The 15,889-nt window shown below is 35.1% G+C and overlaps 2 protein-coding genes across 2 annotated transcripts; one reads left to right on the plus strand and one right to left on the minus strand.

The window, feature by feature from the left end:
- The first annotated feature begins 8,377 nt into the window (after positions 1 to 8,377).
- On the plus strand, positions 8,378 to 13,221 carry LOC135144878 (uncharacterized). Its single transcript, XM_064077004.1, has 26 exons — positions 8,378 to 8,403; positions 8,535 to 8,806; positions 8,866 to 9,040; positions 9,107 to 9,267; positions 9,328 to 9,366; positions 9,469 to 9,605; positions 9,659 to 9,771; positions 9,837 to 9,965; positions 10,025 to 10,166; positions 10,231 to 10,329; positions 10,386 to 10,511; positions 10,572 to 10,620; positions 10,676 to 10,741; positions 10,796 to 10,992; positions 11,062 to 11,163; positions 11,215 to 11,317; positions 11,376 to 11,502; positions 11,566 to 11,698; positions 11,757 to 11,874; positions 11,932 to 12,050; positions 12,110 to 12,288; positions 12,344 to 12,432; positions 12,485 to 12,664; positions 12,721 to 12,813; positions 12,878 to 12,935; positions 12,990 to 13,221. Exons 3-26 carry the CDS (start codon positions 8,899 to 8,901, stop codon positions 13,079 to 13,081), a joined length of 2,793 nt encoding a protein of 930 aa, XP_063933074.1. The 5' UTR covers positions 8,378 to 8,403; positions 8,535 to 8,806; positions 8,866 to 8,898; the 3' UTR covers positions 13,082 to 13,221.
- A 9-nt stretch (positions 13,222 to 13,230) lies between these two features.
- On the minus strand, positions 13,231 to 15,200 carry LOC135144892 (tryptophan--tRNA ligase, cytoplasmic-like). The gene is made up of 10 exons (XM_064077021.1): positions 15,137 to 15,200; positions 14,734 to 15,049; positions 14,512 to 14,585; positions 14,369 to 14,458; positions 14,178 to 14,313; positions 14,041 to 14,121; positions 13,865 to 13,988; positions 13,641 to 13,814; positions 13,296 to 13,580; positions 13,231 to 13,245 (listed from the first exon to the last, which is right to left on the minus strand). Exons 2-10 carry the CDS (start codon positions 14,946 to 14,948, stop codon positions 13,231 to 13,233), a joined length of 1,194 nt encoding a protein of 397 aa, XP_063933091.1. The 5' UTR covers positions 14,949 to 15,049; positions 15,137 to 15,200.
- Between the last annotated feature and the right edge of the window lie 689 nt (positions 15,201 to 15,889).

A 15,889-nucleotide genomic window follows, 5' to 3' on the forward strand; every position in this document is an offset into this window, starting at 1 on the left:
GAAACCTACTAAAGCAATAATAAATTCGATATTTACAGTTTGGGTGGTGACCATGCTATTGCAGTTCTCCATAGCGTTTTAACACAAACTGTTAACCAATACTTCAACTTCTTTCAGTGATAGTGTGCTTAATTTTCATCTTTAATATATAGAAATCAAATTAATCGCCACGAGACCTTTTACTAATTTTAAAACATACATTTTGGTTTTTCAATTATTTAAGCTTTTCACTGTCAATTCTTTAATTTAAGAAAAAAAAATCCTACTAGCGTAACGTTTTACAATTTATTTTTTATTTTAAACAATTATATACTATAATTAAAAAAAAGTATTTATGGCTTCTTGGAGATCACTATGAAACTTGTTTGTATTTAACCATATAGGCTATAAATATCCTATATTCCAGGTTCTAAATTTTAATATTTTTGAACGTGACCAAATATTATATTACTTATTTAGGCACAAAAACCTTGAAATTGTACATAAAAGCGGCTACGTTGAGACTTCTCAAGTGCAACTTAGTAAAAATTTAATTTTCAATGGCTAACGAAAAGAATTATTTCTTTAAATTACATTTATTCTAAGCTCCCATGTTTACTTTCATGTTAATAATTATAAATTATTAACAAGGTTTTATAATAAAAACAAGAATGGTGACCGAACAGAATAAATATAGTTGTCACAAAGTATAGGGCAAAAATAATTTTTTATGATAGGCGCTGTTGTTAATAAAAAACTGTTATATTAAGGATGGTATGTAGCATCTAACAACCTCTCAAAACAGCAGAAAACGATAAACTTCTATTGTTATAGGTCAAATAGTTGTTATATACAAGGCAACAATGTCCAGTCATATGGATCAATTATTTTCTATCTTTGAGAAAAACATTTAGTTTTAATTATGTTTGAGGAGCAGACAGAGTATGTGCGACTTTGCTGTTTGGATGGTCATGTTTTTTATATTGAAAAAAAATGTGCTATTGTCTCCGGCACTATCAAAGCTATACTAAGTGGACCTGGTGTGTTATCGTATTTTTTTAAAAACATGAGTTTTTTTATAATTTTACTTAGTAGTATTAATTAAAAGCAGCTTACAGTTTTCTTGTAAAGGGAACTAACTTTATAAATAAATTTATAAGGGAATTTTTCTGAAACTGAAACAAATGCCATCAACTTTAGGGAAATATCCTCTAAAATATTGGAAAAGGTTTGCTGTTATTTTTACTACAAAGTCAGATACACCGATAGTCCCACAGAAATTCCTGAATTTCCTATTGAGTCAGATATTGCTTTAGATCTTTTAATGGCCGCCAACTTTTTGGACACTTAGCAGTCTTTGCATTTAGGGCTCATTACAATTAATGCATTGCATGCGCGCTAGCAAGTAAGAGTAATATAAAAAATGGAAAGTTACTTTCAATAAATTGCTTTATTTTCTTTGTCTAACAAGTGATTTTTTTTTACTTATTATATCAACGCGATATCTTTATATATAATGGTAAAGGGTAATTGGTTACGAAGGTATAAGTTAAAGTTCAACTAATAGGTATATTGGACGAGTACGTATAATAAATACTAATTATTTCTTGTAATTGTTTTACTTAAGTTATACTTTATTATAACTCTCTTGTATTTTGACCTGTTTTTTAAATTTATTACGTTTATTCTTAAAATTTATAGCAAATTTTCTTTTTTTATAACAAAAGAACTTTCAACAAATCTAATTAAAAATTAGTAATTACTTATTTCTCAGAAAAAATTTTTTTTAAATGTTTTTAAAAAAGATATAGTTTTGTAAATACATGCAACTACTTACATAGATAAATTTTTTTTTTAATTATCTTTAACAATCAGTACTGAAACACATATTATAACCGCTTTAACTATATTTATCCTGTTTTAGTGCAAATAGAAGGTTAATAACATTAAATTGCACAATTTGTTATACAAAGTAAACTAATATATACATCTTATATTTGTTAAGAACAAATTTAAGCAGTACTGAAAGAGGAAAGCGTTTACAAGTGTTACTTGGTACACATATGTCCCCGCATTTTGTGTTCTTGGATCCATTACGGTGGCTCCGTTTAGAGCGGCCCAGAAGACTTTAAAACATTTGCATTTTTGTTTCAAATAATATGCGCTGTTGAAATTTTTGTTTTATGTTGACTTAGCGGGTTGTAATTCTCTGAAGACTTATATATTACAGACCGTAAAGTAATATAATGTAGATAGAAAGTGGTATATATAATATGGAAAATATAAAGTCTATTTAAAAGTAAGATGGTGATATAATATAGGTAAGTTGAAACACTTAGAAGCACCGTAAATTTATTAGTTACTATAGATTCGCCAGGCGCATTAAACCCGCCGTGCAACAAAATAAGGAAGAAAAAAATCTGTGGTAGGTGTGCGAGCCAATCACGTGTGAAATGCCCTTGAACACTACCCTCATTGTAAAACACGTTTAAAATGCTCTCATGAAGTATTTTAGTTTGGAAGTGGGTAGGCAGGTTGTAGATGTGTGTTTGTGAATGCAGGCTGACCCTAGCCTTCAAATAATTTTCCTTTTTCTAGATAGTTAGTAAGAGATGTGCCTGTTAATTAATATTGCTTCACTTTATCGATCAATGTATTTAATTTCTATATATTAAGTAATTGAATTATTTCCATATTTTTGGGGTTTTCGAAAGCAAAATTGCTTTCGAGTTTTTTTTTCGCTAAGTTCACTGGCAATAAACACAAGCTTTAAATTATTTTTTCATACTATTGGGTGGCAGAATATATTTATAAATAAATGATTATTAAATTTGTTAGCTATTCACTGAAGCATTAAGAGCTAGTTAACAAGATTTTGGCATAAAAAATATTAATTAATTTACCTGCATCGAACTATTGTTGGTAAAATGATATAATTTTCTAAGCGGAACTTTTATTAAGTAGAAATTGCATTCGGTAGTTTGCAGTACGTTTTATGCAATTTGTGCATTACTTTGGCAAATCTCTATGGTAAAGTTTAAAGGCGTGAGTGCCGCTCCAATTTACACAGTGATGTTTTAAAACGCAAAATCGTTCATTTTAAGTTTAAAGCACTAATCATTTTTTTAGTATTCCTTAGAAATTTTACGTCAATCAACAAATAATCCCACATTTAAGAATTTTTTAAAAAAAATCTAATTTGAGTTTAACAAGAATGGAGAGTAACAATACACATTTTTCTAAACTTATCCGCATCCCAAAATCTCACTCGGAAGACAATTTTAATTTTTAAATAATACAACTTTTAAACCTTTTAAAACCTTCCCGAAGACAAATGGTAAGTATTGTGTTGAATCTCTCGGTCGTTTAAAAGTCACCAATTTTTTCTAGTCACCCTTAAAGCTAGATTTTAATACCCCGAGCTAAGTTTTCTGCACGGACATGGAAAGGTTATCTTTCTTGATAAAATTAAGAGATACTTCGTTATTTTTTTAGTCCCTAGTAATAGAAGCTATTTCTTGTTTCTGAATATAGCACTATTATCACTGTTGTTATTACTAGTATGCTCCTACCGCCAACTTTATAGTTATTAGTACGAATAATTATTGGCTATTCTCTTATTATTATAATTTTCAGTGTTAATTTAATTACTAATATAATTTGGCTAGTCTTAATATTATTTTTAGTAGCAAAAAAAGGAGTTATATTTTATTACTTAGCTTCAGTATTGCAGCCTTCGGTTTGTAAGCATCTCGCGACCCCTTATAGGGTAAAATTTAGAGTCAAGAAAACATGTTTCTATAGCCTTTAAATTTAAGGCCCCAATGCTTCTTTCGTTCTCTCGAGTTATCTTTAATTTAAATTTTATAGGCAAGTTTTTGTAATCTGATCTTTAATTAAATTAACTTTTTTTTTGTCTGTATAATAGTTAAAACTTGAGTAATTAAACGCTTGTGCAGACTTGGCAAGGTAAAAAAAAATTTTAACTAAAAAAATTACTATATTAATAAAATACGTTTATGAAAATAGATTATGAAAATATATAAAATTTTATAGTATAACACTCTCTGGGTAGATAAATGTAAAGTAAATCTGTATAATTGCTTAAGTCCCACTCTCCCTCTTAAAGGGGTTGGGGCACACCCGTATTGGTCTCTCTAACCATAAATGAAGCAGAGGAAGAAGTGTAAAAGCTTCATTATATTTTTTGGATTCTACTAGTCTTATATACCATAAATTTAAAATTTTTTTGATAAAAAAAGTTTAGATAGCCTTAATATAAACTATAGCAAACACTAGACGATCAATGCATCCCATAATTTTAACTATCCAAGGTTATTGGAAAACTAATATTAGTCCATAAATGCTTGCATTTTATATTTTGCTATTCTTGTTACTTCGAGGGAGTATCATGGCTGAACATTAACAACAACTTTAGTTAAATCCAAGCTCCATTTATTAGTTGATCAAAAAACATCCAAATAAAACTATAACACTCAACTTCATTCGTAAACATTAACACCTGAGTCCCTGCCTTTGTTAGGGGATTTAAAGAAATATAAGTAAATTTTATATTTAACCACTCTAACTCTTTTTAGCCAACAATCATCTATAGTTAAGATCTTTACAATAGAAGAGAAAGTTTTTATATCCTCCTGCCCATCCATCTAGCGAGACTGGTAAACAACGGTGTTCTAGTAACGGACATCGTGTTTACACCCGATAAAAGAAGCAGTTACAGTTTAGCATTATTATCCCGTGAACTTTTAAAAAAAAATGTATAAGAGATTCGTTGGTGAAGAATTTTATGAGATGAAGTTAGTTACCTTTCAATAAACATTTATCACAAATAAATGTATATAGGATGGTAATCTAAATTGGTATTAAGGGGGGTAGTAAAAAATAACTTGGACTTTGAAAAAGAAACCCTATGACAAACCAAAACAATATATAAATCTTTAAGGCCTTAAAAAAATAAATGGAATATTTTAATACCATATACATCCACAAAAAAATTACATAGAATATTGAAGATAGCACAAACTACTAAAAAACATAAAAAAGTTAAATACGAATTCCCTTACATATTAAGCGTAAAAAAACTGAACAATCTGCTTATCCCAAAAGTAGTTTGTACAAGTTAAATAATAATGTTTATTCGCTTGTCTTAACTTAAAATAATGTATGTTGATCCTAAAACTTCCTAGCGGTGTCACTAAAGGGTTAATCGTAGTGCCTGTATTAATAAGGGCGAGACAGGTAAAAAATATATCGATCTATACAAATGTTCACCTCAAAATAGCGGTCTAAACCAAGAAATGTAGGCTTGCAATATATTTACTCATTCTGTCTGCACTTTAAGTTTGAGCGAGAGTTGTAGTGGGGGTCTAACCCCTTGAGGATACGCTTCACTACTTTAAACGCGGAGCTCCGACGATAACACTAAAACCCAGTAGGGTGGCTTCATGTATCAGCCTGTTACATATCTCATTCTCTCATGACTTATATAATTCGGATTTCTTCAGAAATAAATTAATCATTTAGCGTTTTGAGCATAATTATAATTATTTTGGGTTTCTTAATAGAAGCTGCACTAATTATATGGCGCCCCGCCTTATATCCTCTTCACCACACTACCCGTGCATTTTAATACGAATTTTATTTATTATCTCTTCGCGGCTTTGGATCTCTTCTTATTCCTAAAATGGCAGTATTTCAAGTAGGGGCTATAAAAAGTGATGATATAGATGTACAAATTTAAGGTGGAAATAAGTACACTATAAATAGACTGACCCCTTATACCTCAAAAACGTTTCAGCCAGGAAACAAAAGAACAGGTAAAAATTAGGTAACCTTTTGTGGGGGCTTGCTATTTCTGTAAATATTTATTGATCTGCTAAATTTAATGATCTTGGTCAACCTACTTTCTGTAGCGACCCTAAAGGAAGTTACTTCTACGAAGATGGAAGGGCGTTGTGCAACCAGAAATAAGTATAGTAAAATTATGTTTATTTAAATATTCTAGTTAGTAAGAATAAAACAAATGGATCAGAACCAAAAAAAACCAAGAACAACTACAAAACGAAAACTAGATGAAGAACAAGAACTAGAAGAAAGACAAGAACAGAACAAGAGACGAAAGCCAACCATAAAAAGAATAAACGAAACTCAAGCTTTCCTATATACATGTGGGTAATTTAAAAAATAATTAATCGGGCGAATCATTAGGGCAGAGGGCTCAGAAATAGGAGGGCCTGGTATCAGGTATTAACTTTCCACCTCTTTACACATCAGCATCATTGTAATTCCCTTCCACTTTTGACTCGCCGTATAGAATTATGTTTTTATTCATCGCAATTAACGAACTAGAAAATTTTAGAGGTTACAGAGCGAGATAGCTAAAACCCAGGTTTTATTTTTTAATACCAATCTTGTAACTTTTGTTTTAAGAAAAAAATTTCACCAAGTCTCTTACACCCAGGATCTTAGCTTCTTCTCCCGACATGCTCAAGTAGATCTGGGTATACAAATAGTCTCAGGGTGCGGTTGCTGGTATTTAATTGTTATAGACATGCATCACCATACGTAACTCTTGCTATTAAACTAAAGCGCTAATAGGAGGCCGTTGAAAACGGAACGAGCTCCCTGCCTTAGGTGGTGAGCTTATGTTCGGTAAAACCGAGCTGTCGACGGGAATGCCGGTTGGTGTGTCCAGAAGCCTCGGGTCGAAACACTAGGTCGAATGGCGAAATTCCAGGGCTCGATAAGCTTCCTCTAGCCCTTAGATTCGGGACAATCATGACTCTACTTCGGGAGATACAGGCGCTCATACTAAAGCTAAGCGGTCTCCACTCGGTTTACCAAGCCTCAGAAAATTTACTTAGAAAAAAGAAGGAAAAAAAACATTTTGATAACTACCTGTTTGTGTCAAAGTAAAATATTTTTCTCTTAACGAAGCTAAGTTACGGTTGTATACTACGAAAGAGAGGGTTATGTATTCAATAGAATTACTGCGCGTCAAAATTGTCTTTTAGGTTCACTCCTACAAGAGTCATTAATACTAAGCAATAAAAGAATACCAATTTATAATTTTATTTTTTAACTTACCATTGTAATAATTAACTAGCAAATAATGCGTCTCACTATAAAATTTTTAATACACAAATATGAATGCTCTTATCTTTTATCATTTCTCTCTCACTCTTTTTATTATGTTCCATTTTATATTATTTATATATACTTATTATCATGTTCCTATTACAATTTATGAAGGTTATCAACAAGTGCATGATAAGGTTAGTTACATTTCAGTTTAAACTTTTTAACTTATCTATAGACATAAATGTATGCTATGCTAAATAATTTAGTTTATAAGCGGCCTTCGGCTTCTCTTGCTTTGGTAATTGAGTTAACTTTTCTACCTTTAGTGTTATAGCAAGTTCAATTTTAAAATTCTACTAACACTCGACATTCAGAACTATGCTAATATCTGTTTTAGGCAGAAAGCTTAAAACTAATTCTCCGACAAATACTTGGGGGAGCGGTCCGAGAAAGGTTGCTAATCTCCGAGCACAGAGATATTTTAAAACGATTCTTATTCTGCAATAGTACGAATTAGTTTAAAATTTCCTTTTTAACTTATATTAATATCTTTAAGTTAGTTTATTAACCAAGAGAAGCTCAATATCCTAATAAGAAACTCAACGTTTTATTAAAATAACAGTTCTACATATTAACTTCTAATTATATTGTTCGAATATATAATAATTAAGCACTTTCGTTGTGTTAGTACGTGTAATGTTTCTAATTGAAAAGTCCTCAAGTCTTTGTTAGGTAGCCCGTAGGCAGTCCATAACAAAGCTCAGCAACAGGTAAAGTAACGAAAGAATTTTATATAATTTGTGCCATCTTTTCGAGTAGTTTAACGGCATTTTTGATTAGCTTTGCTAAAACATGTTTCAAACTCAAGTTTCTATTCTGGGCATCAAGTTGATCAATAAATTTTACACACAGTAGTCTTGGCTATCTCTGCGCATTTAAACAATTAGATATTGGTATAGTTGTCAAGTGGTGACGGCTTCCAACTTTTCTGTTTAGATAAATAAAATTTAATAACTTAAGAACATTCAATTACGGGCAAGTCTTAAAGACGAAGAGTTTTAAAATTTTAAATGAGTCTTAACGATTTCTAATAACAGCACTCACAAGATCTTTACCACGCTACAAAAATCAGAACCGCTGTAGCCAGGAGCTTGAGTGGTGTCTTCTGCCCGTAGCGGCTGTAGTCATTATAGTATTATTTAGCTGCTTATTATGAAGAAAAAACCGATAAAGCAAAATCAAAAAATTGTTTCTTGCTTTATTTGCGATGGTGCTCATTTAACTAGGCGCAACCGTTTTTATTGTTCGTCGCCCGGTTGCAAAGTATTTTTTTATAGTTACACTTTACTTATTAACATCAGAATTTTCATTTAACAAACTATAATCTTTTATAATTCTGACTTAAAGGAAGTTAATAAATAAAAGACTATTAATATTATGAATAATTTTTACAGGAAGCAGGTTAGTACATTATTTCCTGCTTAATTTTTTTTTTTCGAGGAAGTTGGTATACCATATTTCATGCGCTGGATTGGAAGAACTGAATAGACAGAGGGTATGGACTTGTTTCTTATGTCAGATACAGGAAGCCAAAGAAAGGGAAAAAGAAACGAAAGGGGATAGTTACTCTAGCAATACCGCTTTTGCTTCTAATTCGAAGCTATTTCTAGAACTTCTCTCAAGCTATGACGAAACTGGATTGTTTCAGTTGCCAGTCCCTGATACTGTACATTATTAAAACGAACTATTCTACAACTGTAGTTAAAAGTTATAAAATATTTATAGGTTGAAAATTACTATAAATATGTTCATCAACCAATGGACTTTCAAACAATGAGGAGTAAACTTTTTAAAAATGATAAAGAAGAGTATAATGTTAAAAAAGTATACGAGGACTTCGAAATTCTTTGCAACAATTGCCTTTCATTTAACCCTAAGCAGTCGTATTTTTGGAAAGAGGGTTTTTCTTTATACGTTAAATCCGCACTGCATTTTTATTTATAATTCTTGCACCTAAAATCATAAGGCCTGCGTTTAAAAAAGTTAGGCACTGGTTTATACCGAGTCCTCCAAAAGATTAACGTGTTAGAGGCTCCTACTTGTGTGACTACAGAAGAAGCGCCCCGTCCGCTTCCAAGCCCAAAGCCGAAGCAATGTACTTTCCTCGCCCCTTTTACTAATTATGAGGTAACTAACTTAAACTTATTGTTTTATTCCAGCACAACTAGTTATCTTTACTGGTAACAGGCCGTCAAGGCAGGAGACTGGATCACTACTCCTTTGGAGGTAAGAAATTTTATCAGGAAGTTCGCTAATCCATCTGTCTAGTTGCACGTTTTTAATTCATAAATCAAATTTCGATATTTTTATTTTGGTTTGGTGCTTAAGGTCCGCCCTTATAGCGAAGTCAGTAGCTATGTACCCGTTTTGGATGATAATTTAATTATGGAAAAGTTGAAAACTAATAAACGTGGTCATTGCCATTATGAATACTGTTGCAGTACAATAAACTTGCTAGAGGCTAGGTATAGTATAAGGTATTTATTAGCTTTTCCGAAACTGAAGCGATAATTTATAGTTGCAGCCCATCCACTTCGGAACTAGTGTGTCCCGATTACATCAAAGGGGTTGAATGCGAAGAAGGACTTTGTACGTGCGGTATAAACTGTTGCAACCGGTCCATATCAAGCGGTATATACGTGATCCTCTTCTTCGTAAATTTCAGTGGTTTATTCGCATCCGCTTGCTTTGGCTAGGGAAGCGGCTCAAGTTGGCTCTCGAGTTTAATGCTACAACTGGCGGCGATCTGGCTAAAACTAATACTTGGGGGCTCGACCCGTACACTCGCAAAAACGTTTTTCTTACACTGGTGGAATATGAATTATGTAAGCGCCCCCGCCGGTTTTGCTTTCTGCCTTTATCTGGCATTAAACCTTCTACGCAGCGGAACGCAATTGCGAAAACGGCAGTTTAGTATCACCCAAAGCGCCTGTCGCTAGTACCTTACATTCTGCTACAACAAATGCAACAAATGCAAATACTGAAATTACAAGCCTCCAGTGCGATAGTACAGCTCACGGAATTCTGTATTGTTTTCTCTTTTAATAAATGCGTGCTTCCTGGCAGCTGCTTATTTTCCACATTATCGAGGAATGAATTTGGACGAATTGAAATTAATTACGGGCTTCAGTTTTTTGTCACTTCCCGTATTGATCGCTTTATCTCCACTCTGGTAGCGACGATCAACGGGTTCTTCCTTTGGTTTGCTCACACCTCGATTATGCGCTCCTTTCCTTTTAACGTAGACAGCCCGATGACATGGCTTGGAACATGCGGCATGCACTTCGCGCTATTATCGAGGTCAAAAAGTTTATACTTCACGAAACTGATCGTGATTACTTTACAAAGTATGCTACCACGTTATTGTACAAGTAAGCCCCATCCGCAAATTTTTAGTCACATGCGTTTTTAATTTATTTTTTTTATAAAAGATTATCCAAATACTCTTTGAACTTCTTTAAAATCTTCCCTAAAGGGCAGGTTTTTGGGACGTTTATAAATGTTTACCTAAACGCCGCTCAATGTTCGCATGCAGGGAATAATTTGTATCCGAAGCGAGGGGATCTCCCGGAACACATTTGTATGCGAGTACTATGGGGAGGTCATAGCTGAGTCATTGAGGGGCGCACAATCCTTAACTTACATATGTACCCAGGCTTATCTCCCCTCCCGGTGGTTTGAAAAGCAAGACGCACTTAAGAAACTTTGCAAGAAAGGCACCCTTTTAGATTTTTATAACATCATTTTGGAAAGACACACAGATGATGATAAGGGCTATGACGTCTTGTTCATTGACCCCTCTCACTACGGCACTTACACGAGTCGTTTTAGCCACAGCTGCGATCCTAATTGGTGGAGACCCTTTGCTTGCACTGTCACTGTTTTTTTAACTATAACTCTCCGCCTTATTCTCCCACGCAGCGATATACGCGTGACGGCTGTAAAGGGCTCGTATGTTTTGGGAATCTACACCATCAGAAACATTTGTTACGGAGAAGAGCTTTGCTTTGATTACAACTCCGTGTAAGCTTTGGGTGCTTTGCCGTTTGTCATATCTGAAACGTGGCCCTACAGGACAGAAAGTCTTGAGGAGTACCGCTCAGCCATCTGCCTATGCACCTCTGCTTCCTGTCGGCAAAGTTACTTGTACTTTTCCAACAGCTCAACTTTTCAGCAAGTTTGCGCATTATATTTCCGTATCTCATTTTTATGTACAAAAAGTGGTTACGCTTAAGGTTATATCGGTGGATCACACGGTACTAAACCGCCACGCCTTGCTACTGCGCGCTGGGGAAGAGCCTCTGACGGACCAGGACCGCATGTTTCTTGGGCAACATGGCATTAAAAACTCTGTTTTAGCTGGTATAGTATACCCTAGTTTCCTCTTGAACAAGACGCATTAAGTTGGTGATATCGATTTAATAGGTCTGCCCAAATGGATCATCAAGTACATATCTCTTGTCCTCGAATATATAGTATTTGAAAAAGAAAAACTTCCACATGTCCTTGCCCATAACGGCTCTACCCCTCTCCGCCACGGCGCACTCAGCCAAGAGCAGTTATAACCCCTTGCAGACCTAGCTTCACACATCTGTCCCTTGATAGTCACTATAAAGGCCTAGTGAAGCGTTTGGGTGGGATGATGCTGTGGATGCTGCTCAAGGTGTTTTTCAGAACAGGCTGCAAAATCTTGTCATCACGGTGGACAAAGTTAAGCTGTGCCTAAGAAAGCAGGTGGCCTTTCCTCTTTAATGACTTTATAGTAGTAAGTAACGAAGTTACGGTGTTCAGGGATCGTACGTCAATACTAGTAAACCCCTCCTTCGACGCATGACGGACGACGAGATAATCGCCTACTTGTGGAACGGAGAAGAGTCCGTCGTACGCCGGTTGCTCAGCTCTGGGAAACGGTTGTTGTATGGATCCGGCTTTTATTTTGTTCGCTTTAAATCGATTTTTTTTATAACAGGAGAATTCCTTCAATAATATGCCGTGAAGTTGAAGCGATGGTTGCTGAAAAGGTAAAAGTCGTTTCTGAAGCAAAAAGGCAACTCTTGCGCGTTCGACAGGCCCTCATGCATGTCCCCAACCAGGCTGACATTCGTCACGTGTCCGCGTGTGATTACCTTCTGCTTGTATCCAGTACAGGTTTTCGCCAGTACAGCCTCACCCATCCACGTGTTTTTAGCTTGATGTACAACAGAAGCGTTTATTACCACTGGGAACACCTTTGACGGGTTCACATCCGAACCGGCCCCCATAAGAAGAGAAGATCTTCCCCGTAAAATGAAAGTAACGTTAAGTACAGCGCTTTCCCGCAGTGGTGGTAACGCCCCCCCTGCAGGTCAATATAAACGGCATAAAACCGAAGTACTACAGTAGGCACTATATTTGGGGGCAACTTATATTTTGGGACCGCCAGACCATCGCTGAGCCTGACCAGAGCCTCATGGCCGCGAGGTACGGGCCAATTTGTCTGCCGGAAGCGGAGTCGTGCTATACTTCATCCAAGCTATATAATGAAGTTAAGCGAGATGTGCTGTGCACGTCTTGTGTAAATCAAAATATTTGTCTTGCTAGTCGGCAAGGAAGCAATTTTTAAGCACTCTTAGGAAACAGCCGAGTAGTCAGTGGCGATGCAGTCTGCCGTGGAGCTTTAAAAACAAGCACAAGGTAAAGTAAATGCACCTACACTCTACACTACTCTGCACCTTGAGCGAATATGGTTTCTCTCGAGGTGTGGGGGACGCCGATGCTGGACATTGCCCTGAAGCTCAAAACCTTAGATGACCATGGTAAACACGTGGCCTTACTTCTGCTTCCTTTATTGTTGGTATACTTTATTACAGACCGAATGATTGGTCAAATGAACAACTGCAAAATCGTATATGTAAATCCGCACGAATTTACAAGCAAAAAAAGAAAGACTTCCACCGAATGACTACCCTGTTTATAGCTGAACCGATAACTTTTTATACACGTGAAGCTTGCCGCAAGCCTGGTAGCTCTTCGGTCGTTAGCTAGAAGTCACGTGGCTAATAGGCACAGTAGAAAATAAAAACTGCCGTTTAGGAATTCATCTGGCCGACTTTATAGTTGCAGTCCCTGCAATTACAATAAAAATAAGAGACACTGATGGAGAAGGGAAAAAAGACCCGCTGATATGAGATAACAATCTCTTGTATTATCGCTATCACTTCTTTCTTCATCTCGCCAGAGAGAATGAGCCCATTTTCATACTTCGACACGAGCGCATGAAAAGCATTACTGGTCGGACAAAGGAATCGAAACATCTCGATAGCGACGTCCTTTTCTATAATGGCGCCCTGCACAAAGCCGGCTGTAATAGCAACAATCACTTGTTTGTATGTACTTAATGCACTTGCCAGTTTCCTGTGCTCTTCTATTGTCTCTCTGCCTCCACTTAAGCACGAGTTTATCTGTGCAGGCGGGTGAGTTTACATTATTATTATCAATATAAAAAAGAGCGGCGGCTGAACCTTCTTGCGAATAACTGCTGCTGTATCCACCATAAAAATGCTGTTAGCCGCCGTTTCCAATAACATGTTGGTTCCAACGCTTCTCAGGCCGGGGAAGATCTTTAGAGCCAGTGTGGCTGGTGGGGTCTCACCAATATTGCAGGCAATATTACGGGCCAGACGGTAGTGAACGTCCTAAGAGCGTTTCAGAGATCTCTCTTAAATCTCGAAAGCGCCGCGTAGACCTTTTCGCAAAAGTAAATGCAGAGACATCGCCATGCTTGCGAGTGAGTAGCTAAAGAGGGAATGGACGATGCGAAAGTGGCGGCAATGGCGTAAGAGGGATGTGTGACAAAACCGGCTATATCGCTAAGAAAAGGGAGTTTAGACTCATCTAATGCAGTGTAAAGTGCAAAAATACTTTATAGTAAGAGAGTAGAAGTCCATTATTTCTTGAACCGAAATCAGCTTTTGAATTTTAATAATATTGGGATACATAAACCTATAAAAAGATTATAATGATATTCAAAGAAGCGCAGAAGTTTAAAAAAACTTTACTGGGAATTTTGTATGTTGCTAAAGATGTAGGTGATGTTTTGGTCAAATCCGCATGATAAGATCTGCGGTACCATGTCGTGGTATAATTTCTGTATATCTTCTAATACGAGTTCTTCAAGGTAAAATTTTTCGATATCTTTTAAAAAAAATCCTCGTAATACGTGAAACGCTATTGAGTATCTGAAAACTACCGCACACTTGAACAATTACGGGAATGTGGTAGCAGCGCTGCAGTCCAGAGCAAAAGGTCAATAGTACGTGATGCGCGAGAGTAATATTACCTTGGACCGTTTTTTTTAATATTAATGCGTTGTGAGCTACAAAAAACACTCACCTGGTCTCAAAGAGGTTAGGATATATACAAAACTGCTGCCGTTTTCCAAGGCAGTAATAACTTGTCCAAAGTCTCTAAGCAAAAAATCAAGTTAATCTTTGAACCAAAAAAAGGTAGAGAAACAGTAATCAGCTTGTTAACCAAAAAAAAAATAAACATCCTTAAAGATCAATTAATCACACATTGGATATCTAATTTTTAACAGTAAATGTGAAAAAGAACCTTTGCCCAATAATTAGATCTCGTTCGAAAACTACTGGAAAATCTATATTTTTTCTTTTATACGCCGTCTTGAGTGCGCTGCAGGTTAAGGATTCCAAAGGAGAAGAGTCTATCATGTCTAAAGCGATTCGTTTATAATTCAAAGGTTGGACTTCACCCTCAATAGTGGGGCCGTGGACTTCCAAAGGATTAATTATTTGTTGCGACAATTTCATTTTGATAAATAGCGCTTTTAATTCACTCAATTCGTACTTTAATAATTTATAGTTCTCAACTAGTTCGCGATAGTCACCACCGATTCTTTTTGCTTCAGATACTAATATATTCAAGTTTGAAGATAACAGATCATATTAATATAGATAAAATAAAGAAAATTAGTTAAAAAGGATTAAAAATTATATACATTCTTGGGCCTTCGCTTCAATTTCATTGCTTTTTAGTGATATAGAACTTAAAAGCTCTCTGGTTTCAAGATTTAGCATTAAAATTAACACAAAAAAACCTTTAAGAGAATTTGTGTACTGAACTTACATTGTTATGGTATTGCCACCTGCGCCTTTTAAATTTAAAATTCAAGACCGGGTGGCCGCCGTTCATCGTAGTTTCTTCGTTTTCATTTTCTAAAGTTTAAGAATTGTTTCAACGTACTCATACTTATACATAACTAACTAATGAAATACTGTATATTTTCATTATATTTCATATTTTTTACTCAAAAATGACTTATATAATAAGGAAGTACGAGATGCAAAGTTCACTGAAGAAAGGGCAAGCTTCGGGCAATAACTCTAAATCTATTAAGAGTATGGTTATTGTTACAGGAAATTAGAGAAGAAGATAACGCGAATGCCACCAAAGTTGGGCTTGAGTTTAAGTTATAGAGAAAAATTATTTTCTTTAAAAAGGTTCTTGTCTAACCTGTGTAACTCTACCTGGGAAATGTTGAGTAGTAGTGTCATAAATAGCCACTGTAGCAGGGATTTTATAATAAAGAAAAAGGATAATTTTTTTTTCACTAATCACGCTAAAGGAACAAAAGTAGAAGATATTCTTAACATATTAACTTCCAAATTTAATAAACTTATCCTCTGCCTAAAGCAACGGACTAAATATTTATACAAATAAAAATAGATGAACAGTTATTTAATACGTTGAT

Source organism: Zophobas morio, unplaced genomic scaffold (assembly GCF_036711695.1).
Source record: "Zophobas morio isolate AGI-343-1 ecotype UQ-CSIRO unplaced genomic scaffold, CSIRO_AGI_Zmor_V1 ptg000110l, whole genome shotgun sequence".
Taxonomy (NCBI): Eukaryota; Metazoa; Arthropoda; class Insecta; order Coleoptera; family Tenebrionidae; genus Zophobas; species Zophobas morio.

Coding starts and splice junctions, on each gene's coding strand:
- LOC135144878 (XM_064077004.1), top strand. CDS start 8,899: ATGGACTTTCAAACAATGAGGAGTAAACTTTTTAAAAATGATAAAGAA. Junction 11,503..11,565: donor TAAAAACTCTGTTTTAGCTG/GTATAGTATACC, acceptor TCGATTTAATAG/GTCTGCCCAAATGGATCATC. Junction 12,814..12,877: donor GCTTTAAAAACAAGCACAAG/GTAAAGTAAATG, acceptor GTTTCTCTCGAG/GTGTGGGGGACGCCGATGCT.
- LOC135144892 (XM_064077021.1), bottom strand. CDS start 14,948: ATGAAATTGTCGCAACAAATAATTAATCCTTTGGAAGTCCACGGCCCC. Junction 14,586..14,733: donor GATCTAATTATTGGGCAAAG/GTTCTTTTTCAC, acceptor TTTTTTGCTTAG/AGACTTTGGACAAGTTATTA. Junction 14,122..14,177: donor AGCAACATACAAAATTCCCA/GTAAAGTTTTTT, acceptor ATCTTTTTATAG/GTTTATGTATCCCAATATTA.